This window comes from Xenopus laevis, chromosome 2L, assembly GCF_017654675.1.
Source record: "Xenopus laevis strain J_2021 chromosome 2L, Xenopus_laevis_v10.1, whole genome shotgun sequence".
In the NCBI taxonomy this organism is placed as follows: domain Eukaryota; kingdom Metazoa; phylum Chordata; class Amphibia; order Anura; family Pipidae; genus Xenopus; species Xenopus laevis.
In genome coordinates, this window is record NC_054373.1 from 48195406 (window position 1) to 48221826 (window position 26421).

General features: G+C 37.8%; 1 protein-coding gene across 1 annotated transcript in view; it reads left to right on the forward strand.

Annotated features, from left to right (window-relative positions):
• The window catches only part of nlk.L (nemo-like kinase L homeolog), a gene marked incomplete at its 5' end in the record, with an annotated part of 106327 nt that overhangs the window by 72639 nt on the left and 7267 nt on the right, over window positions 1–26421 (forward strand). The window contains 3 exon segments of the mRNA NM_001091101.2: window positions 5246–5331; window positions 9826–10035; window positions 18601–18702. Of these exon segments, the coding sequence (NP_001084570.2) occupies window positions 5246–5331; window positions 9826–10035; window positions 18601–18702 (398 nt within the window).

Sequence of the window (26421 nt, forward strand, 5' to 3'; positions counted from 1 at the left end):
AGTGGTAACCCAATGTTTTGTTTACTGAGCAATTCTATAATGTCTTTAAAATGTCTGCATAAACATCCATATTCTATGGTCCGCATGTTGTCGACCAAAACAGAATACATATTATTTCAGTGATCTATAAAAAGAACTTACAGTGTGCAGTAAATTTTTGTTTATAAGCACATATTAATAATGACATGGCTGTTGCAAATGGGTATGGGTTGAGTATAGAGAATTTCCGGTGTTTATTATGTAGCAAGTTACATAATATATACCCTGTTTGCTGAACTATTGTGGAAACAGAAGCTATACTAACACTAACTGGTTATTTAAAGGGATACTGTCATGGGAAAACATGTTTTTTTCAAAACGCATCAGTTAATAGTGCTACTCCAGCAGAATTCTGCTCTGAAATCCATTTTTCGTAATAGCAAACAGATTTTGTTATATTTAATTTTGAAATCTGAAACGGGGCTAGACATATTGTCCGTTTCCCAGCTGCCCCCAGTCATGTGACTTGTGCTTTGATAAACTTCAGTCACTCTTTACTGCTGTACTGCAAGTTAGTCATATCACCCCCCTCCCAGCAGCCTAACAAAAGAACAATGGGAAGTTAACCATATAGCAGCTCCTTAACACCAGATAACAGCTGCCTGGTAGATCAGAACAGCACTTTATAGTAAAAGCCAAGTCCCACTGAGACTGATTCAGTTACATTAAGGGGCAGATTTTTTAAAGGTTGAGGTGAATTTTCGAAGTTAAAAACTTCGAATTCCGAGCTATTTTTTGTGTACTTTGACTAGGGAATAGTCCAAATTCGGATTTGAAAAAAACTTCAAAATTCGAATATAGAAATTTATCATGTACTGTCTCTTGACCCTTGATAAATATGCCCCTAAGTAGGAGAAATAACAGCCTGCCAGAAAGTAGCTCCATCCTAAAGTGCAGGTACATGTCACATGACTGGGGCAGCTGGGAAACTGACAATATGTCTAGCCCCATGTCAGATTTCAAAATTGAATATAAAAAAGTCTGTTTGCTCTTTTGAGAAATGGATTTCAGTGCAGAATTCTGCTGGAGCAGCACTATTAACTGATGCATTTTGAAAAAAGCATGTTTTCCCATGACAGTATCCCTAAAGATGAATGCAAGCAAGATCAATAGTGCAGAATAACATTTCCGTTTAGGAAAATGTAGATGGCTGACTTTTCACAATTTAAACCTTTTTCTAAATATTTAATAAATCAATGACCTGTTTGGTGCAAAAAATAACAAAACCAATACTTTTGCAAATATACACCTTGCAAAGAATGTATCTTCAGCCCTATTGATGACATGCCTTTTCAGTTATTGTGTATGCAGTTTAGTTTGTGTTCTTGATATCAGTTCTTGTAAGCTTTCATTACTCGCCATGGCTAGGGATGGGCGAATTTGACCAAAAATTTGCAGGCGGCGAAATGTTGCAGACAACCATTAAAGTCTATTTTTTGACGCACGTTTTTTTTTTTGATGCACGCCATACAAGTCTATGGGCGTCTTTTTTTCGGTGAAACGAGGCAAAAAAATTCGCCCATCCCTAGCCATGTTTTTTTTAAGAGAATTGCCCCACGTCTCAATTTCAGTTAGGCTGGGAATCAAACATTCAAACCCACACCAAAACTGAAAATTAAAAAAAAAAATTACTGCATTGAATTCAATAACCTGAAGACAATAAAAAGCAAAAAAAGTAATTTTGACTTTGGCACTGCATTCAAGACCAGGTATGTGTTAGAGTTTTATATGCCTAGCAAGGCCTCTAGAGAATAGAGCTCTTTTAATAATCAGTTTATTGTATCCTTATGTAAGTGTTATGGTTAAGGTTCTGATTTTGTTGATCAGAACATTATCACTTACCACTGTAAGTAAGCATTCGTCTGGGGATGTAATTGTAAGATGAGCCTACAGTTCCGGAGAATCCTCTGTGATTCATGATTAAAAAGTAGAAGACATGGGTTGTTTGAAAACTTTTGATACATTGTATGTGCCTGAGGATAATGCCTCTAAGAACATGTGACAAATGAAAAGTTTGAATGGCATGTTTCCCGGATAGGATGGTGTAAGAATAATGTAGCATTATTTGCTGCTGCACATGCCTGGACTACACACATTCACTTGTACGTTGTTAATCTTATTAACTGGCTTTCGTGATGTAGGCTTTGGCTATGCGCAGTATTACATAAAGCTGGTGTTGACTTTCCTGAAGTGTCTTATTCACTGTCAATTTCTGCATTAACATGGAAGAGGAGGTGATCGATGACCCCATCTACATTAGCCTACGTGAATGCTATCATGTCAAAAAATGGTATATATTCCCTTTGTGTGTTGCCAGAACTGCTTCTCAAGTCATTATCTGGGTAATTTATGCTCCACACTTGCAACCTTTTCTTGCAACACTTTAACAACAATTTCACAGTCAATAATATGGCTCACTAGGCTATTGAGCATATGTCTTTTATTAGTGCTTTATAGCTGTAGAGTGTTCATTTCAAGTGGTCTCTTTTTTTTCTATATTCTTCTTCCTTTTTTTTTTTATCTTGCAATGAATGACCACTTTATTCAAGAAGTGCCCAGTAAGTGCTTAGAATATGAGGAACATTTCTATTCCTCAGCTATTGGGCTTCAATTACTAAGGAGTTATTAGTAGAAAAGCAAAATGCAGTATTTTTTCAGAAATCCCTTTATTTTACTCCCCACATTCGGTCACCAGCAGTAACAGCCTCACTCATCTTCTGCAAGTAATTTGCACCCAAATTTTAACACAAAATCCTCAGAAGCAGTCGGAGCACTGTGAAGGGCATGGCCTAGAACAGGGGTGTGGCTGGGGGAGCAGAGTGGTATGGCCAAAAAACACCCATATATGAAGGTATCTTGGTTGGCATCTCTGCTTTTTGAGTCAATAAATAGTTTTTGTAGTGCAATCAAATTAAGTTGCAACGTGTGTTGTATGCTGAGACTGAGTTTCTAGCTGTCCTTTTAAGGGTGGTTGGTGGCACATGTTCAGATTTGGGGAGATTAGTCGCCCAGCTACAAATCTCCTCTTCTTCAGACAACTAATCTCCCAGAAGTGCGTACTTTGATTGATTTGTTTTCCAAAGTTGTCTAACGAGGAAACTAATGATCCAAATGCCATCCTGCTGTCAATTCTTGCTGGCGGGAAGGCATTTTGGGGAGATTAGCCGCCCAAAGAAGAGGAGTTTTGTCGCTGGGCGACTAATCTCCCCGGAATCGCCACGTGTGCCACCACCCTAACAGAGCAGCCTGACCAGTAGTCTGCAACATACTGTATCTGAATAGGATTTTGCCTCAAAAACAGGTCTGATTGACAGTCTTTGAGGACGTATAGCCATGCAGAGGAATGTGAAAATACAAAATATACACAAAAGAAGACCACGTGAAAGCTGAAAGGCTTCAGAGTACATTAGGTATGCTTAGATGGAAGGGAAAGTGTGTGCTGTTTCTCAGACAGTGTTGCCAGTCCCTATTTCAAGTAGGGATGCACCGAATCCAGGATTTGGTTCGGGATTCGGCCTTTTTCAGCAGTATTCGGATTCAGCCGGATCCTTCTGCCCAGCCGAACCGAATCCAAATCCTAATTTGCATATGCAAATTAGGGGTGGGAGGGAATTTGCTTGACTTTTTGTCACAAAACAAGGAAGTAAAAAATTTTCCCCTTCCCACCCCTAATTTACATATGCAAACATAGGGTTTGGATTCAGTTCGGTATTCAGCCGAATTTTTCACGAAGGATTCGGGGAATCGGCTGAATCCAAAAAGTGGATTCGGTGCAGCCATAATCTCAAACTGCATCATTTCTGCTCCGTGCTCAAATCTCTGTAGTCAGAGCATGGTGGACAGTTTTACAAATTAATCTGTTAAAATGGTATCTACACTGTACCCTTGTAGTGTGAAGAGAAATGCAGAGCTGCACAGCAATGTTTGGGGGCATCATCTTGGTTCACATTACTCACATTGACTACTTGGATTTCTGTGAGCGTGGAGTACTAGCTGAACATATATCTGCAAAAACTTTCTATAGTGTGTATTTACACACTGTTTTATATGTAGGTGGGTAGAGTTGCCACCTGGCCGGTATTTTACCAGCCTGGCCGGTAAAAATGTTCATTGATGCCAATGTTATTTATAGGGGAAAAAAGTATTTTTTTCCATAGCTGGGTCAAATTGAAACCTTTGTGCCAGGACAGTTTTTCTGCTTTATGATGGTTAACAAACCTTGAAGGCCTATGTGACATAAAATAGTTGATCTATGACCTGTTTGACTATATACATAGCGGGTCAAATTGTGCAAATCTGATTGTTCCTCTTCCTGCTGAACTGAATAATCATGGGATGGTGTTGAGAGTTCATGTCATCTCATCTGGTGCCAACATAGCATACATTACCAGATGCAATCATGAGATGATCTCAAAGTAAGTTCAGGCCAATTTAAAAGACGCTGGTGTATAGAGTTCTTACATGTTGCTCGCTACTTGTACATCTGTTAGTTTGCCCTGAGTGCGGGCACGGATCCTCCTTTGTGCTTGCGGGGGGGAGGGGGGTGCCCGGAGCGCCCTGCAAGCCCGGCATTGCCATAAATTTATTATAATATGCAATAGGCTTACTGACATAAACTGCTTTTGAATTTCCAAATCAAATACATTCTTTGTATGGGTAACAATTTATTTACACACAGGCACACTAAAACATTGCATGTGTTGGGCTCTATATGGCACGACCTTGGCTCAGATAAAAGCAAGTTTTCAAACTCTGTATAGAAATCGTAATGCAAAGTTTTATTTATTGATTCATTTATTCATTTTTGATTATATAATTTTTGATAAACTTGTATGATTTTTCTAATTGTCTGCTAAGTATTCAGTTTCAATCGACATCAAGTTACTGCTCCGCTAGGCATTTCATTAACGTCATTATTCAATTTGCATGTGTTATTGACATTTTTCATGGTATTAGTCACATCGCCTGTAACAGGTTTAGTATAATTTTGATCAGTCTAGTGGAAATTCTGCAACAAACTCCTGGCATTGTCTTCTTACCCTATTATTTCTTTGCAACAGTATTATTGCTGCCCCTCTTGTATTCATCCACAGATAATTAATTGTTATTTACATTTGAACTATTCGCTTTTATTTTAGCCTGCATGTTATACGTGACATCCATTATGTTTCAATTTATTTTCTTCATTTCTCTCATTAATGTTAAGGTCTGAAGTATTTGCATTCAGCTGGCATTTTACATCGAGATATTAAACCAGGGAATCTACTTGTGAACAGCAACTGCGTTCTTAAGGTAATTTTTTTGAGTTGTTAAATATAAAATGAGACAAAATGAATTCAATTGTGGTCATTGAAGTAAACTTCTATCTAGCAAGTGTGTGTGTATGTATGTATGTATGTATGTATGTATGTATGTATGTATGTATGCATGTACGTACGTATGTATATAATACACACATATATGGCCAAGGGCATGTGGACACCCCTTCTAATTGTTGGAATTGGCTATTTAAGCCACACTTATCAATGCCAACAGGTGCGACTATATCATACATTGAAATGTATTTCTTGTTTAAACAGGATAATAACCCTGTGCACAAAGTAAGGCTCATACAGAATGATTTATCAGAGCTGAAAGTGGAAAAACTTGACTGACCTGTACAGTGCCATAACCCCAACCTAACTGAAAGAGCTTGTTCACCTTTAAATTAGCTTTAGATGATGTAGAGTGTGATATACCGAGACAATTTGACTTTATTTTTTTTATTTTATTTTTTATTATTTTTATGGTTTTTGAGTTATTTAGATATTTATTAAGCAGCTCGGAGATTTAGCAGTTTTAGCATTTGCTTTGAATAAGAGTCTGGAATAGGAATACTGTAGGAGATGCCCTGAATTCAAAGATGAGTAATAAAAAGTAGCTATAACAATACATTTGTAGTTTTACAGAGCATTTGTCTTTTAGATGGTGTTAGTGACCACCATTTGAAAGCTGGAAAGAGTCAGAAAAAGGCAGCAACTAATTAAAAAATGATAAACCAGAAGAAATGAAGGGCAATTGAAAAGTTGCTTAAAATCAGCCATTTTATAACATACTAAAAGTGAACTTAAAAGTGAACCACCCCTTGAACACCTGTGGGATGATTGGAATGAAAATGTGAGCCAGTTCTGATCACCCAACATCAATCCCAATCTTGTATTAGTGGAAGCAAACTACATCAAACATTGTCCTATCTAATGGAAAGCCTTCCAGAAGAGTGTGGGGTAAAAACAGTTTTTTCAACAAAGAGAGCACCAATGTCATATTACAGAAAAACAAAAGGTTTAATCATTGACCTCCCAACCCCAGTGATTATAATCTCTTGCCTCTAACTATGGTGCCCCTCTTCTCTGGAAAACTCACAGGCCAGGCTCCTACTTTAGTACTAGACTCTAGTATACTCTAGCATTCCACCATCATCTTTGCCAACAGCCAAGATACCAGAGATCGGAAACGGCAGCACTCACCAGAATAGTACCCTGGGCCAAAGAAGAGCACTTAGCCGAGTTTGAGGAAAGCAATTATAATTGCCAATATGCCTAACAAATTGGCACCGCAGTAAATAATCCATTTCAACTTAAATTCTCTGTTTTGGTATGATATGTTGGACTGGCAGCTGTCCACATACTGAGGGGGTTATTTATCAAAGTCTGAATTTATCTCAATATTTTCTGCTACAAACGTTGATGAAATCCGCTCAGGTTTTTTACACTTATTTATTATTACATTTTCCCTAAAATTTGCTTTGCTGGAAAAAAAATCTGATTTTCAAAATTTTTTCGAATTTTTCCCATACGATTTTCATGATTTTCACCTGAAAAATCTGAAAACTTCGGGGTATTGCATGAAACCCACCGCACATCAAAAAATCATTGGGACTTTTCCCATTGACTTATATGCAACCTCGACAGGTCTGAGATGCTGGATTCTGCTTTTCCATCCATGGGGTTTAATAAATTCTGAATGTTTGATTTTTTTTTTTTTTAAAGTTTGATTTTATATATAAAAAAAATTGTGATTTTTGCATTCAGAGTTTAGTAAATAACCCACTGTGTGTGTGTGTTCATAGAGAGAGAGTGGGAGAGAATAAATGAGTGTGTTTTAGGTTGTACTGGAAACTTTGTAAAGTTATTGATTCAGTGCCATTCAATGTTTGCAAATAATGAATTTTCTGCTTGTTAACAGAGCACATCAGGCAATACACAGTGCAGGGAGGACAAAAATATAGGGATAAGTAATACCTTCTGAAAGTAACCTTTGAAATACTGCTATGGTCTTCAGGCTTCTTGGGTTCACTAAACCCTTATGGTTAAATATTACAACTGCACCCCCCCCTCCCCATTTCTCATAACAAAACAACCTTGTGAGACTTCCTCGCAGTTTTGGTGAGGCTCCACAATAAATGTTTTATACCAGAAAGAGTCCAAGTCCCAAAAATTGCTTTTTAGGATAAAACATTTTGGTTTTAATAGTTATAGTTACATTTTAAATTCATAATCCCAGGGAATGTAATATGTTAAGCTTGTTTATATGTTACAGAACTACCTCTGGAAGCTGCACAAACTACATTTGGTAGCACTGTATGTTAAGCTATCTTTTTAAACCAACATACTAGAGCAAATTCATATAAAACTGTTTTGCGTGGCTGTAGTATGTTATAGATGTCCGCATCTTGGCCTGCTTGAAGCCAGTCCCACATTCAGATACTTTTAATAATGCAAATGTCTGTGGGAGGGTCACCAGTATCACCTTATGGCATATTCACTTACACTACCAATTTAATGCCATGAATTCTTTGATTTTTAGATTAATGTTTTGACACTGCTTTTCTGATCAGTACTGGTGATATCTGTGCAAGATATTATATTTCATTCCAACAATTAGGTTAAAAAAAACAGAATATATATAGTCTGCTTGAAGCAAACAGAAGGCTGCTGGCATTGCATTACTGATTAGATTTTGTATACATGTTACAGAAGCAATGTAAAAACAGTTGTGCAATGGTGACTTGCTTTTTGTGTAGCATGAAACAGTCACAATAACTTCATAAAGATGTAAATATGATTTTAGGCTGAGGGAAGTCAAACTAGATATTTGGAGCATGGAGAAACATGGTGATCAAAATAACCTAGAATCTTAGGTTTTGAAGACAAGGAGTCACAGCAGGGTTGTTGTTTCTCTGTACAGAAGATCTTGGTATTATTTGATTGCTGCATTGAACATTCTATAGAGTCTTTATTAGTATTAAAGTTAATAGCTGACCACATAATAAAAAACACATTATCGACCATTTTTCACCCTGATTGCAAACCTTTTCTCCAAACATAGTTTCATAGCAACATCAGTTCCAAATATCACCTATCCAAAAATCTAATGGCACAATGTTGCCTCTGTGTGTCCCAAGCTCTTTCAATCAAGGTGCTTAGGCTAGGTTCAGTAGGCTCTAAAATGATGAGTTTGCCCTGTAAGAAATGAAAGCTCCTATTGTTCAGATACTTTCAAATTTCAAATATGTAAAGCTATCTTATAACGATGAGGGACAGACTGATCCAGTATTTTTTTTTACCAGTAGTATACAACTCCCCTGAAGCTCAAAGCAAGGGGCCAGATGATACCTGCCCCTAGGTGTGGAACCTCTATTGCCAACTATATTCACATGAAATGGTCTTGCCCTACTATACTGTATGTATGAAGCCAGAGGAACCTCAGATTTGGAGTCCCTGGTTAGATAGCTTGTACTTGATCCCAACTAAGATAAAATTAATCCTTATTGGAAGCAAAACCAGCCTATTTGGGTTTATTTAATGTTTGCATGATTTAATTATAGACTTTAGGTATGAAGATCCAAATTATGGAAAGATCTGTTATCCAGAAAGCCCCAGGCCCTGAGCATTCTGGATAACAGGTCTCATACCTGTACTGTAATTGACTTTGTATCTTATGTTAAAATGTGATGACACAGATGTGTTATGTTAGCTATTTATTTGTTACAATAAAGTAAAAATTCACCTTTAAAAGAAAAAATTGTAAATTGAATGTTGCCTTGTTATTCAAAATTCTTCTGAGAATGTAATTCCATATTGATGTGTTTTTGTAGCAAGTGAGTCACTCTGCAGAGACCTTTATTTTAGTATCGCTAAGTTTGCAAATCACACTACATAGATAGTTTTGTAGACAGTGGGATTATATAGAAAATTTGGGGGGCCTGAAATGGAGGGTTAATGTGAACTATCCACCAAACTGGCAAACGTCTGTGCTTGGTATGGGTCAGAATAACTCTGTGGTCAAATCTGCTCAGAATCCCAGTTGGACATTTGTAAATACTTGTGGCCACTAATACGCCGTCATCGTCTGAATGGAGTAATAAGCCAACTGCATGATTATATTGCTCAGCAGAAGATTTCTTTCCTCCCGACTTTGTTCAACTGGTTAGTGAGCTCTGAGTTCAGCTCATGAGAGACTGCATGTGCAAATACTCGATAGAGATAATAGACCTCTTTCTGCTTCTACTCCTGTGATAGTACTGATTTACAAACTATTCTATTAAGCGCAACTAGTATATGTTTATGCTGGAACTTTTATTTTATACTGGGTATATACCACTTACTTTGAATTTCCTGTTTCTGTAGTTATGTTTTATTTTACTTTAATTTTGATTGGGTAATTGTGTTTACTGCAATTTATTGCTTGTTGTTATGAATTAAAGGGCATACCTTTTTAACAGAAAGCATCTTTTTTGTTTTTCAGATCTGTGATTTTGGATTGGCAAGGGTTGAAGAACTCGATGAATCTCGGCATATGACTCAGGAAGTTGTCACTCAGTATTATCGGGCTCCAGAAATCCTCATGGGGAGTCGACATTATACCAACGCTATAGACATCTGGTCTGTAGGGTGCATTTTTGCAGAGTTACTCGGGCGAAGAATATTGTTTCAAGCTCAAAGTCCAATCCAACAGGTAAACATGTTTTCATAATTGGCAAAAAATATTATGTCTGTCCTTCTGCCTTAATCAAATAAAATGGTTGCATCAAAAATATATTTCCTGAAATGAATGGTAAAAGAAAACAAAATTGCCAACTATTTTTTTTCCACTGGGATCAGCCATCAGTATTTCAAATTTTACTCCCAGCTTATTCTTTCATTAGGGAAAAAGAAGATGCCCTTGAAATATATCGGTGTCAGACTGGGGTGTCTGGGGCCTGCCAGGGCTGCCACCTCAGGGGCCCCCAGCCTCCATTTCCTACCTCTGCCTCAAACCTGCCTCCAACTCCAGCCTTGACCCCCCAGATTTTTTCCCGGATCCAGCACAATCCAACCCTGATAGCTATACATTTAATTCATTAGTGGCAATATACAAAATATTCTACTACACCTCAGAACAATAGGTAGAAAACTATCTATTTCCATTATAACTATGTCTCAATGTAGTAACTAAAGACTGTCTGTTTGCATTTGCTTTATTGTGTGAAGCCAAACCAGCTGTACATTTGTTTAGTAACATGCTTTTTTCCTCTTTGACCTGGAGAAGAATCTTACATTTCAAATTCCTCCCATTAAACCTAAGCTCTATGAGCTGTATCTTTTCAATTGTTGTATGGTTACAACTCTCAGCAAACATGGCATATGGGAAGCTATAGCCTAACAATATCTGGTCAACCACCTCTCCATGATTCCTGTATTAAACTTACTTTTACAGGAGACAAGAAAAGTTCAAAAAGCAAAAAGTCTATTTGTAGTGGGCTAAATCTCTTCTTTGTTTGGAATAAATCTGTGAAGCCATACATTTGCTGGTTGATTATGCTGCTTTGGTCATACAGTTATGTATTATGCCCCCCTTTGGCAAATCTATAAGTTTGTGTCCTCCTATGGGGAATGATAGATTCAGCGAAATACACAAATTTGAACCAAACCAAATTTGTTGGATTGGATTGGAGAAGAATACTAAGTACAAATTCCTGTCTCTTGAACCCTATTTAGCATTTTTCTGTCTTGTACAACAATTTCTTCCTATCATCCTGCATAAACTCTCTCATTTTTTATTTAGTATCATCAGCAAATACAGAGACAGTGCGTGCTTTGCCAACCTCAAGCTCTTTTGTGAATACATTTAAAATCAGTGTGCCAAGGACAGACTTCTTAGGTACTCCAGTTGTCAGCATCGGTCCAGCTAGAATATGTTCCATTCACCTCTAGCCAAGCAAAAAAATTATTTGAAGGCGAATATTCCTTAACTTAATCTATAACCTTCTGTGTGGTACTATATTAAATGCTTTAGCAAAACCTAAATGAGTCACTGACTGAATCGACTACAACATCAAGTTCTAGGTTTCTGCTTTTTTGCTTACCTCCTTTTAAAAGCTATTTACATTTGTTTGGCAGAACCCGTTGGGCATACACTATGCGGCACTTAGTGTTCGTATTGGGAATTGAAATGTTTCTAATTGCACTCCCTTAAAAAATATTTCAACCACAAATGTCAAGGTGCTACAGGCTGTATTTATGTGGCTTAGAGCTGGATTACTTTTTGAATAATGCCATTGCATTAGCAATTTGCCAATCTCTTGGTAGCAAGCCAGGCATCAGAGAATCAAGGCTAAGTAAAGTGCTTTGGCAACCACTGAGCTAACTCCTTTTAGTGCGCTTAGGGGAATATCATTAGATCCTGGATCTTTTTGTTTTTGTTCAGATGATCTCTTTTGAGACAACCTGTTCCCTATTTTTAATTTTTATTGTATTTTTAAAAAATATAAAAGTGATAACTTACTTCAATAGTTCCATATTGGTGTAAAATGGTTTAATATTCTACATAGATTTCTTTGTGACACTTTGTGTATTAAAAAAACTTTAGTTTCCACCAACCGGTGTGCAGGTTCTATTAGCTCAAAGTTAGGGAAACCCTTTTTTTGCCAGACAAGCACTATTCCTTTTGGGGAGTTTTCTAGATTTTGCTCTGTTCACATTTAATTGCAGATTTCTACATATACACATAACTGAAGAGTTATATATATTGTGACATTCAGGTAGCTTAGACGATAGGCCACGGCACAGAGTCTGACACCGCCTTTCACGCTTTAAATGCAGCTTGGCTGGCTTTTATTAGGAACAAAATCCACTTCTCAGCACACTTGCTTCACATAGGATTAGCAGTCCCACTTCAACATCCACATTGGTGTACATATTAACACAAATTTCCAGCACTTACAGTCATGCATGTATAGAAGTCCCAGAATCCTCTTGGCTCACACAGTCTCTTGGAAGAGTTCATTTTTTCTCTTCCCAGTCACTTGGAGCTCTCCCCAACACATCAGGTCAGCCGGGAAACACAGTCCCCTTCCCAGCAATTCTGACAAAGGCAAGCACACCTCCTTCCTGCACATGGAGGTGTCCACAGGCCCCTCACCCTCCTCTAGCACAAGGAGATCTCCGGGGGGAGCCCTGAGGGGTAGTCCCGCACCTCTTTTTAACTGCAGCTCTTCTGCAGCCTAATTACCTAGCTACCTCTAACTGGGCAGCTGAAAATACTTAATAGAATATGTAATGGAAGGCCCACCCTGCTCTACTCCATTCACTCCAGGGACCAATTTATCCAGCTTTTCCTAAGCTGGCACACAAATACAGCCACTCTTGCTGCAACACTATACATTTTTTCCCTGGAGTTCTCTATTCACCAGTCTAATACTGGGGACATATACACATAATCATTATATTTTCATGGACACCCCTTACAATATAGATACTGTATGTATCTATAATTCAGTAGGTTTAATTGTGACATTGGGATCTGCTTAGCAGCTGTACTCTCCCACCATTCCCCATGGCCCCCAATCCGATCCCAGCTCTCAGTCTACAGTCTATAGTCTCTCTCCTTCTAGTTTAAACACTCTTCCAGTCTGTTTTCCATCCATTACCATAGAAAAAATCAATTGTAATTGTAATTCTAAGCAACTTTACGTTATACAGTGCAAAGATTAAAATATTCAGTAATTTTATAATTATTTGTAAATATAACTACTATTGAAAGCAGTATCTGTCCAGAAATCACTGTTACTTTAGCACCTCCATTAGATAAGAAGGCCAGTGAATATAGGAAAGTAGCTTAGGTTGCTTAGTGCTGAATCAACCTGCTGAAATACGCAGATCAATTTTAGCCCCTACATAGGCAGTAGTCTCCTCTTCTTTTTGCATCCGGATCCTCTGTGCGGGCTTCGGCAAAGTCTTGCATTTTTTTGCCAAAATCAGCTGAATGTGTGCTCGCCAGAGCCAACACAATGCTTCTGGATGTGAAAGGAAGAAGAGGCTACTGTCCATGTAGGGGATGAAATTGAGCTGCGTATTTCAGCAGGGTGATTTTAACCCCCATAGGGCACTAGTCTTAGATCTGCATTTTCATTAGGCAGAAAATTTTAATTTTTGGTTTACTATTTCTTGTACAGATACGTTTTTTCTGTCTGTATGCATACGAGTTTTAGCTCTAAAGTACTGTAGTTTGAATGCTCAAAGGGCTCACTACAAACTTTATGTTTTGGGTGGCCAACCCAATTTTTTTTTTTTTTTTTTGCCATGAATGTGAGATCATTGTATATGTTACCAAACACTTGTGTTTTTTGATCATCTTCCTCACATTAACTACCCGCCCTGAGGGTTTAGCCAAATAAAATACGACTTTCTCACACCCACTTTTTAATGCAACGTTCCAGAAAATGAATGAGTACAGTTGAAGATGGCAAGTCAGATATTGACAAAATGAGATGTAATTAGATTTGAATAACCTGCTCATTAGTGTTAGACCCACTGCATGCATTCCTTCACCTATCACATCAAAGTAGTCAAGTATTTGTTCAGTGACTGTGATTCCTTATGCACTTGTTTGGAAATACAGAATAGCAAGCTTTGAAATTAGATCAAAGGTTTCATGCAGCATTTCTAAGATTTCTCTAGTACTTTTGATCTGTGACTTATTAGTCTACACTGTGGCATTTCTAAATGGAAATTTGTATTATCAAATGAATTTATTGACTGAAGGCTTGCCAGCAATCTTGGTACTGACAATATGAATGAGTGTTGAAATAAATACATAAAAATAAATAAATAAAATCTTTGTTGAAAAGGTTTTAATTAATATAAAACCATTAGGCACTAGTAGTTGTCCTGGGATGACTATTGATACCACTTATACTCATTGTCATTTGGAATTGGAGTCAAAATTGCAGTCAAATGCTTTCTGGCCAATACCTGCCTATTACTTCTAGGTCAGGTTGATTATATTTGAGTGATGGATTGCCTACACAGTCGCATTGAGATATTTCTCCCCTAGCTGAAAAATTCCAGGAGAATATGTGCAGTCTGCTATGGTCTAAGTTCCTGTTGCCAAATTAGAAAATACCCAACACCCATTATAGTGATGTGCGTTCAGGAAAAACTCAAACCACACCCAACCCTAACCTGCAAAACCTTAACCTGCACCTGAACCTAACCTGTAAAATGGTGCCTTTGTAGAACCTGCACTGGACTAGTACCCACATCAGTCTCTGGTTCCAAGACTGGGAATCTTCAGGAGCAGTGTAATTCCCCAGTCTGACTCGCACCAACCCTAACCCGCAAATGGTTAGCCAAATTTCAACCCTTGAGTCACCAAGGGTTTCAGGCCAACCTGCACATTACTAACCCATTTCCCACAACAAGCACAATAAAAACACACTCATGAAGTTCTATACAGTTTATTTTTAGCAATATTATCATTTTAATATTATTTAATTGAAATGATTAAAACATGTTAAATATTTGCTGCACTTCTTGATTTTCTTGTACATTTAAATGATACGGTTTGCTTATCTATTAGTGAATTTACTGTTTGATTTACTGGTTTTTAGGAAAGTGCTGTTCACTCAGTGCAGGTAGAGTTTCATTGGACAGCCTCTTAGTGTGGAATTTTGTTGGCACATAGTTGTTTACAGTGTTGTTTACTGATAAACCAAGTACATGGTACAATGCAAACCAAGGCAAAACATTACATGCCATTTCAGTATTACCAAACAGGTGTTGTATTTTCATTGTATATACTTTTATTAACATAATTTACCTAGAGTATTCTTTCACTGCCTATATATGTCAGACGTTGTGTTGTGTACTGTATAAAGATTTCTTCTGCATAGACAAAAGGGTATAAATAAATTGGTAAGAAAATGTGAATTGTTAAAAACACTGTGACTATAATTCTTATTTAGCCTTTGAAGTTCACATTTTTCAATTGGATATCTGATAAATGTAATGCTTGTATGTCCCAAAATCACTTAAGTTGAGCCACATTATGTTCATTTTACACAGTGTGTTGCAACCTGGGAAATTTAAAATCACTCTTTTGTTCATTCAATCTGACTTTGACCAGTCTAGCTGTTTTCCCAACACAGAACATGCCTCATGGGCATTTCATATATAAATTACTGTATAACATCAGCTGTATCTTGCTACCACCCAAGATTATTTCATTACAAGTGCTCCACACCTCAAAGAGAAAAGAGGAGAACTGGCAAGTATTCCACACACATGGTCGGATAGCCCCATGTTGGATTTCAAAATTGAATATAAAAAAATCTGTTTGCTCTTTTGAGAAATGGATTTCAGTGCAGAATTCTGCTGGAGCAGCACAATTAACTGATTCATTTTGAAAAAATTTTTTTCCCATGACAGTTTCCCTTTAATGACTGTAAAAGAGATGCTATCCCAGATAGCCTCAGTCTGAATATAGACTGTTCCTTGTGTTAGGGAGCGGTTATCTGGTTACTTTCCCATTGTTCTGCTGATGGGCTGCTGGGGGGTGATATCACTGCAACTTGCAGTACAGCAGTAAAGTGTGACTAAAGTTTATCAGAGCACAAGTCACATGACTGAGGGCAGCTGGGAAATTGACAATATGTCTAGCCCGTCAGATTTCAAAATTAAATATAAAAAAATCTGTTTACTCTTTTCAGAAACAGATTTCAGTGTAGAATTCTGCTGGAGCAGCACTATTAACTGATGCATTTTGGGGAAAAAAAAAACCATGTTTTCCCATGACAGTATCCCTTTAAATTGTACTTTTTGCCTATAATCCCTGTATCATTGAATTTACAAGATCCTTATAACCGGTCTCGCTTCCACAAGCACCATGCCCCTTCTACCTGGTTATAGCATTTGACACTTTTTTCATCCTACACTGTTTAGACATTTGCACATTTGCAAACCTGTGTGCTATTATTCATGGAGGAAGCTCCAGATGGGATGCTATAGGAGCAGAGCAATAAAGCAAAGCTACCATGTTATAAGCTTTCTTTTATTTTTTATTATAAAGGCCACGGATACCCTGGTGACACTTGTTCTGAACAAGTATCTCTGAGCAGTTTTGTTGCAATTATTGTCCTCGGGGGAGACTTTGTTCCGAGTAGCGCTGCAGCATTCACAACAATCCTCTGGCAAGCACGAAGGACCAGGTGCACAAACCTCTAATGACACAGGGGGAATTATATCCTTTTCTTTGCCTGACAGGTACATTTGCCAGAGGATCTTGTTTTTTTTAACTCTTTCATTGGTACAGTGGAACACCTGTCACTCAGAGTCATTTGGGGTTATCCTGCTTCAACACTGTAGTCAAATACTGGCCAATGTAGACAATACACAAATAGTGATTCTTCAACGTGGAAGGGTTTCCCCATCATGTCAGATGAAATGTGCTACCGGAAGTGAACTTTAAACCTCATTTTTCATCTTGGCAGCTTAGCAACATAAGCAACAGAGCTTGAAACAAGCAATACCTTTTCTTTAAAGTATTTAGAAGACACTTCCCTTTCACAGTTATGATAAAATAATTTGTTGGGCTACATTGTCAACCTCTGTATATATCTTGGCAGCTATAGACTGCTCACAAAGTATACGGCATTTTTCACTTTACTGTAAGGGCTTAGCTATTTTCTTGTAAGATTACAGTCCATTTAAACTCCCAAAGCAGCTTAGGCTTATACACTTAATTACTCTTTCTCACTGTCAGTACTAAAGTCTAAGCTACTTGTCGGCGTATATAGCAAGACGTATTGTTTATTAAGGGTTATTACATTCTGATTTTAGTGGTATCTAGTGTAATTAAGGAGACAGATATTTGAAGCAGTGTAACTCGCTTATTTCGTAGTGTCATTTGACAGTTTTTGATACTGGGGGTTTGTTGTTAAAATGCCAGCCCCTGTCATTTCAAGCACACACAGAACAGTGAGTATCTATGGGGTATTGTAGCACTCCTCTTTGATAGAATCTTCAGATTGACAGCCCAGACTTAGGGAGGGTTAACTGTCCCTGGTGCATAGTGAAAATGTTCTGAAATGAATATGCAAATGGAATCTACGATCTGGAAACCCATTATCCAAAGAGCTCTGAAACATGGCTGTGCCATTACCCAAAGTTTTCTATTTAAAAAAACAGCTCTCCAATTGTTGCATTTTCCATGTAATAAAAATACAGTACCTTGTAGTGTAGGCTTTATATTCAGGAAAGACCAATTATCAAAAACATTTGGTCCCATACAGTCCTAATAATGATCAAAACCCTCTTTAAAGATATTCTTACTGGCTAATAAAACTCGATATTACTGGCCCCCACAGCAAATAATTCTTCAGGCCCCCAAAATGTCAAGAGGTTGACTTATCTTACCAATATGGTTTTTGAAATTGTATATGAATTAGGGCCTCATGGGGTCCCTATACCTCCTGGGCCCCCTTTATCTGTAGTTACGCCCCTGCTTACTGGACTCTCTTTCTGTTTCTATCCCTTTCTCTCTCTAATTTCTAGAATTATAGAGAGAATCTGTCATTGGGGGTTTTGCCTAAAATGTCATAATTTTGAGTTATGTAGTGTTTTTCCACATGCTGCAGTACAGCAGACTCTTGTACCCTGGGTCCATCTTGTACTCATCCTGAAGCCCTTCAGTCCACTGTATCTCCTATTTCTTTTGCCTCTATCTGAGAAGGACTCCAAGTCACAGTCAAAATAAAGTCAAATATGTGCTTCGTAATGAGCTGATCTTTTCTTATATATAGATACCTGTATCACAATTTAAATTACACAGCAGTTATACCATTACTTTAAGAAAATTAAAATCTGGTGCCAGCTGGTTGAGTTGATTTTGGCAATGTAGATTTACAAACCATAAAACAAACATATTTTTTCTCACAAAGAAAATGTTTTATTGTGCTAACTTCTGTTTCTACAATACCAACAGCATATTCATGCACAGTTCCTACAATTTCTCCATCAGTAATATAGTAGTTCTGCTACATCTGGATTGGCTATCCCTGCTTAAGGGAATTACAGTATATAAATGCATATTGTTTTGCTTTAATTAGAACTTATTCCACCACAGTGTATAGTAATTTGCTCCTGGCTACTAATAGAAAAGTGCTTTAGAAAGTGTTGAACTTTAATTTTAGTATTGTACGGTAAAAATACTGTTGCATTTTTGTTTAAGTAATATTTTTAATATTTTTCTGTTTCCTTCCAGTTGGACTTAATCACTGATTTGTTGGGTACACCGTCACTAGAAGCAATGAGAACGGCTTGTGAAGGAGCCAAGGCACACATACTCAGGGGTCCTCATAAACAGGTACTATAATTGAGCTGTGCTGCCCATGATTTGTATAATAGAAGTGTAACCTTATAGTAAACTGAGTGGCACCGTTGCTCTAACGATGAGCTTCACCCCAATATTGTGCTCCGGATTAGACCTTAATATATTCAGGGGTTGAGCAACGGTGTGGAGGCAGGGTGTTGCACAACTGTACATGTATGCAGTGCACAATGATTGGGCACCAGTGGTTCTTGAACAATAACTGAACTGATTTATTAGAACATAGCCTCATGGGAGAATAGCATAATGATACAGAAGGCAACCATGGTGTAATAGTCAGTACATACTCACAATGATGACCAATCAGCCTACCTAGAGTTTTTCCTGTTTCCTCTGGGGACACTTCATATGGGAAACCAAGGGTAGATTCTATACAAGTCCCATTTCCCGTCTGGTTCCCTGACTAGGCAACAATGCCTTTGGGATCAAATCCCTTCTATCACTCCTTAGTAGAGCCAAAGCTGCTCAATATAGGTAGCCCTAATCTATATGGCTCTCCTAGAGAGACTATTACAGGGTCTAGCTATTCCTTACTAGTCCTGACTAATGTCTCCACAGGAGGTGCAAATCCACTTAGAAGAGGAGTGACCGAGATCTGCCGGATGAAAGATGTCAGCACTCTCCACACACGATCCGAAAATTGTACGAATCCTCGATTCGTATAATAGGATCTGTGCGTCTATGGCCAGCTTTAGACTAAGGGTCCCCTTTGGGCACAATCTTTGGGGGAAGGCAAAGTAAATGAGGATTCATTTATCCATCCCCTGCATTAGCTAGGAAACACTGAATGGCTGTTTTCATTAAAATATCTGTAAAAGTCTGTGTAGTAAAGTATAAAACACACGTAGTGTGATGTGTCCTAGATATTTTTCACTAAAACAGAGTTGCAACCAACACTGAATTTTTTTGTGATTTTTCATATGGCTGGACCTTTCATTGCTGGTGCATCTGAGATATTGCATTCCACTCTACTGGATTTATTTCTTTAATAAAACCTCTACAAATCATACTTTTTCAAGGGAGCAGTAGATCTTTGGGATGGGGTACTTGTCCCATTTGTTCTAAGGTTGAAAAGGAGCACTTTTTCAATGTAATGTACTGAATGGCATGTTTGGGGACAGATATTTATTATACAAAGGTTTTATTAGCGAAGTGCTGATTAGAATAGATCAAATGTCATGCATGGCTCCATATATACCTATAGGATGAAAGCCTTTCTTATAGACTACAAGCATATTTTAATTGCAAGAACAGATAGGATCTATAACTGTATAAGATCTATAAGTATAAGCTTCAGAAATAATATACTAGATTTTAATGTTGCTTATTGATTTTCTCCCAAAAAACTTCTGCTTGAGTTAATGTATTTGTATACTGATTATAAACTTATTGAAGACCTTAGATTAGGGACTAAAATCAACGCAAAAATAAGCAAATGGGGTTTTATAAGTAAACCATATATTTTAATCTTATACCAACCTTTACTTTATGTTATACATTGTGCAATGGTTAATGTTTTATTGATTGGGCTATTTAAGGACTGTACTAGGGAATCGTGGTTGACTTTTGAAGTAGTCTGTTGCTTAGCAACATGATCAGTACCACCCCTTCAGAAGTCACTGGAAGGGAAGGAGCGAATCGGTGATGTAGGAATGATCTGCAGAGCCGAGGGCACACACTGGGAGATTGGCACTGGTTTAAATTTTATGTTAAACAGTGGTAAACGTCTAGATAGCTGCAGTCCTACAGGGGCAAGTTTTCACCAGGTATGGTAGTTGCTGATCAAAACATTTTTCATGCATACCATTTAATTATGAATTATATCTTTCTATTGAATTAAAAATTGCCATTTGCTTTCTACGCTTGTTTAAACCAAGTGGGAGCCCCAGTCTAGGGGGTGTGCATGGTAGTATAATAAAGCATACATAATTAATTTACACAGAAATGAAAGGCATGATATTGTTCCCAAAAAAACGGTTTTGAATAATTTATTATACATTCTACTATATTAGATACAGGTGTGGAATACATTATTCGGAAACCCGTTATCCAGAAAGCTCTATTTTATGGAATGGCCGTTTCCCATAGACTCCATTTTATCCAAACAATCCAAATTTTTGGATGATTGATGATGATTTTCTTTTTCTCTGTAATAATAAAAGAGTACCTTGTACTTGATCCCAACTGAGATAGCATTAATCCTTACTGGAAGCAAAAACATCATATTGGGTTTATTTAACATTTACATGATTTTCTAAGAGACTGAAGGTATGAAGATCCAGATTACGGAAAGATCCGTTATCCGGAAAACCCCAGGTCCCGAGCATTCTGTGTAACCAGAATGCTCTGTTCCCATACCTATATATAGATTTGTGTTTCTAGCTAGATTCTCTATTGATATTCATATATTTCAAGGTGATCTGCAAATAGCAAGTCTATTGTGGGTAAATTTAATTTTTTTGTTACCTGGATCAGAGGGAAACTGAAATTTACAATTGTTAGATTTTTTTTAAAAAAATATTCTTAATGGAGTCTTAGTAGAGTAGAATTATTAAGCAGTTAAGAAATCTCTAAATATACATGAACTGCTTTAGTCGTGTGGAAAACATATGCTGTTCTTTTCTCCTGGTGGGAAGTTGATGGTGTGTGCTCCTTCACAATTTCTGGGCTTTGTGCTAATTGGAATAAGTTTTTTTTAATCAGCTAATCCACCATGCATTATACAACAGCGAGTTTAGTCTCAGTGCAGAGACACACGGTCACATTCAGATAGATTAGTCACCCAGCGACAAATTTCCTCTTCTTCAGGACAACTCATCTCACCCCGAGGTTGCCTCACAGGGAAACTTTGGGCGACTTCGGAAAATGAAGTGCTCCGCCAGCGATTTACATTCTAGCCGTAGGGAAGGCAGTTCGGGGAGACTAGTCGCCCCAAAGAAGAGTAGATTTGTCACGGGTGACTAATCTCCCCAAATCTGACTTTGTGTCTCTGCTCTTAAAGAGAGAGAATGTCATTCCCCCACCCTTTGTATATGTATAGTAATCGGTTGGACCCTAATAATCACTTGCAGGCCAGGCAGCAATATCTTGAACTATTAGCGCTCTGATCTAGATGATTTCTATTTAAGTTAATAGAGGAGCAAGTAATTTAAAAAGCTAACAAATCTTGCCAATAGATTAACCACAATACTGCAAGCTATAACACTATATTTTTTCTGCAGAATGCTTTGCCATACCTGAGTAAACAGCTCTAAAATCTCTTTTTTTTTTTTTTAGGATACCAGCTGCCATATTAGCTTGGTGTGACATCACTTCCTGCCTTTGTCTCTCCCTGCTCACTCATAGCTCTGGGCACAAATTACAGAAGGGAGGGGAGGGGGTGAGGAAAAGAGGAGCACACTGAGCATGCTCAAGCCCTAGCCCTGGAGGTTTATGCTGAAAACAGGAGTCTGATACAGAAGCCTGTGTATACACAATAGCAGGAAGGAAATGCTGTGTTTCTTTTGACAGAGGACAGCATTACTTTGAGGATTTACTGGTGTATTTATATAGACCTTTCTGATAAAGCTTACTTAATTTTAGCCTTTCCTTTAATTTCCTGCCCCGAGCTGAAAATTGCACAGGTGGCAAAATGCTGGGAATTGCCCCATGTACACGTTGTGTTGGCTTTCAATGCCCCTAGGCCTTGCAAGACTGAATTGTGTAGCACTCAGTCTTTCATGGCATGGGGGCAGGCCCGGACTGGCAATCTGTGGGTTCTGGCAAATGCCAGAGGGGCTGCTGTATGGTTCCATAGAAAGTTACCATAGAGTGGGCTGGTTGGGGACTGTTTGGGCCTCTGCGTACTTGGAATGGCAGGGCCTATTTTGACTCCCAGTCCAGGCCTGCATGGGGGCATTGTGGCACTCCAGCAAAACTGTAATTGCATCCATTTAAAATGTAAAGCCCAAATTATAGATACTCTTTGAATGCCAGTATGTTCTGGATTTTGTGGAGAAATTTAGGGCTGTGCATTTTCCAGCAATACTCACCTGTTACAAGTCAGGACAAAGCACATTGTGGTAATTCCCAATCACTTTAAATAGGGAAAGATTTCTGGTGCCCCCAACAAGCAAAGTGAAAAAACACTATAGGAGTCATTTCAGATGTAGGACATAGTATGCAAAGTGCAAAAAAAAGGTTGCAATCTGCTGTTTGTTGTGCACACTGCGTCCTGCATTGGGGCATCTTGTAACCCGTGCAGCAAGGCAGCAATACTTTAGCCCACAGCCGCTCACAGGCAAAATGTTGTTTTAGCTCTAGAGGGAGGGATAACTTTATTTAAAAAAGTTTTGAATTTATTGTGCTTAATTTAAGCTAATGAAAAAATGTGGCAGTGATAAAATACTTGGAATTGTCATGGATCACTTCTGATTTTGACAAATGGGAACCTCTATGAAGGGTTATAGACTGGGACATATTTACCATATGACTGGGCCTTGGGTGCCTATATGGTAAAATAAAATTTGCAGGGGAAAGAAGGTTGGGCTGCAGCAGACTTAAATACAGCCCTGTGGATGGGGTCTATTTTTGCTCATTGTTTCATTATCATTCTGCTTATGAGATGCATGGTTATCATATAATCAAACATTCTTTTCTTGCTGCCAGTAACCACAGGAAAACATCTGAATCTAGCTGGTATTTTAATATTATTGTAGTCATTTTTTTTAGTTGACCCAGTTGTTCCACACAGAGGAATTCAGCATGCTGTCACTTTCATTTATAGTCATCTGACTCCATTAATACCCAGTCAGGACAGATAAAGCAAGGCTTCCATTTGGCCCTATGCCTAAATGACAACATCCCTGCTACATAACTAGCAGCCTTGTCATACATGAAACCGGGTCGTTCAACAAATAAAAACATTAGGAAGGAAAAGCGAAATCTGTTTCTTGGGAGGCAAAGTAATAGTGAGGATTACTAACCCCTAAACCTCAGCTCCCATCTGCTCAGCGGCAAAACACAAAGCTACTGAAAAAAAGACCAGTAGCAAATAAAATAGGTTCATATAAACCATTAAAGCAGGAAACACAATGTCCGCAAGAGCAATGCCGGCAATTTAATCCGTAAGCCCACGAAACGAGAAATTCAATAAAGCAGTTACATTCACCAAGGCTCAGAAATTGTCTGTTACTTTAGGAGATTATTGAAGCCAATGAAAGCAGTTGAGTCTATTACACTTTCAAATTGAGGCAGAATAATATGGTTGTACAAAGCATTACAAGGCTATAAAGCTACAGTAGACGCGGTCTTTTCCAAGAAGCCTGACATGGCCTTCAAATATCACTGCTTGATATTGCAAGACAATTTGCAGCTGGTTTTCATTATTTATAATTTGTAGTTTTTGAGTTATTTAGCTTTTTATTCAGCAGCCCTCTAGTTTGCAATGTCAGCAATCTGATTACTAGGGTCCAAATTACCCTAGCAACCATGCACTGATTTGAATAAAAGACTGAAATATGAATAGGAGAAAAAATAGCAATAACTACATTTGTAGTCTTACAGAGAATTTACTTTTAGATGGGGTCAGTAATCCTCATTTGAAAGCCAGAGAGAGTCAAGAAGGCAAATAATTAAACTATGGAAAATAAATAATGAAGACCATTTGAAAAGTTGTTTACATACTAAAAGTTAGTTTAAAGGTAAACCAGCCTTATAATTTGAAAATACCCTCTATATAAACTGCAATGCTTTATCTGAGAATGCCCTCTGTATAAGCTGTAGTGCTTATGTAACAATAGCTTCATCACATGGAAACGAAAAAACGTTTTAAATATAATCAATTGAAAATTGTGTACCATTTCTGAATTAATCATGCTACTTACTCTTCCCTTTCCCCCTCTCAGCAATCTGTGTCTCTGCATGCAGAAGTCGGTCATATTTTGATTGACAGATCTAATTCATTGGTGTGTGCTCCCTTTGCTAAGACAATGTATTAGCAATAAATGTCTTCTGAAACAACCGACTCCAACACAAAGCTGCATATAGAGAGGCAAGTTGTAGAGAGGGGGATAGGGAAGAGTAACTTAATTATTTCAGAAATGGTACAGATTTTTTGATTATGTTTAGAAACATGAGTTGAAGTTTCATTTTTGTGATAGTTGCACTGGATGCTGCTCTGTGAACAAAATGCATAGGGCTGTTCTTGTCTGTTTGGTTTAATTGATGCATTGCCTGCTGGCAGCCCTCTGTCTGGGGTTATGCATTGTCTGTGGCCTGGCTGTCTGGAGATGTTCTCCTGTATTGAGTTTTCAGTGAACCTTTATTGTGGCTCTTGGTGTTGCTATTGCTAAAATGATATGTTTTTCCCTTGGTGATGCCCTGCAGAGGTGTAGCCAATTTCTCCTAATGCCAAGTGCATGGTTGTGTGCACAGCACTTGTGCTTAACCTATATACGAGTTTTGTAATTAACATCTTATTAGACTCCAACATGCAGTGAGTTGTTAGCTAACCAGGACCTGTTGGTGCTGTATGAATACGTGTTGATAATCATGCTTAAAGGAACAGTTCTGTGTAAAAATAACTGTGTAAATAGATAGGCTGTACGAAATAAAAAATGTTTCTAATATAGTTAGTTAGCCAAAAATTTAATGGAGTGACTGGATGTGTAACACAATAGCCAGAACACTACTTCCTGCTTTGCAGCTCTCTTTGTTTCCAAAGGCAATAACCAATCACTGACTTGAGGGAGGGTCAATTGGGACAAAACTATTAGCTCAGATTCAAAAGCAATAGTTATAGCCCATGTCCCCCTCAAGTCACTTATTGGTTACTGCCTGGTAACCAATCAGTGGAAAGCAAGAGTGCTGAAAAGCAGGAAGTAGTGTTCTGGCTATTATGTTACGCAAGGAAACAAACGGTCGCACACCCTTGATCAAATTAGCTTGGTGCACAATATTAGAGGATCCGGCAACCTCACAATCGAGTAGGAAGAAAATATTGGCACACAAGGCATACAAGTTGCAGGGAGTACCCTGCTTGTTTTATTATGTGGAACGCAACGTTTCACGGGTAGCATGATACTTTGTAACCTTTTACAAATGTTGCCAATTGCCTTATCCTAATTTTGGTTTTATCTTTTGTTACTTTATTTAAATATACAAGTGGTGTTTCCTTTTTAGGCCACTGTTAATATTGGACTTTTTCTTTTGCACTTACGGATTTTCTCAAGCACCTATGGACTTATTTTTTGATGCTTCCAATTATGGACTATAGTGTGCAATATACACCTTGGACACCTAATATGGGGGATTTAATACTAATTATCATGTAATTATTTATACATTTTTGCTATTTTATAACATTGTATATGCTAATTCATTAATTGACCACCCTATTTGTATTTCCTGCACTACGGTTCCCACATGCTTGTCAAAGGGGCGTGTCCCAGAAATGTTACATTCCGCACAATAAATCAAGCAGGGTACTCCCTGCAACTTGTATGCCTTGTGTGCCGATATCTTCATCCTACTCTGGCTATTATGTTACACATCCAGTCACTCCATTTTTAATACATTACATTTTTGGCTAACTAACTATATTGAAAACATTTTTTATTTTGCACAGCCTATCTATTTACCCAGTTTTTATTTTTATACTAAACAATTCCTTTAAGAACTTATGCTACTCTTCTAGAAATGTACCTCTCTTGGCAT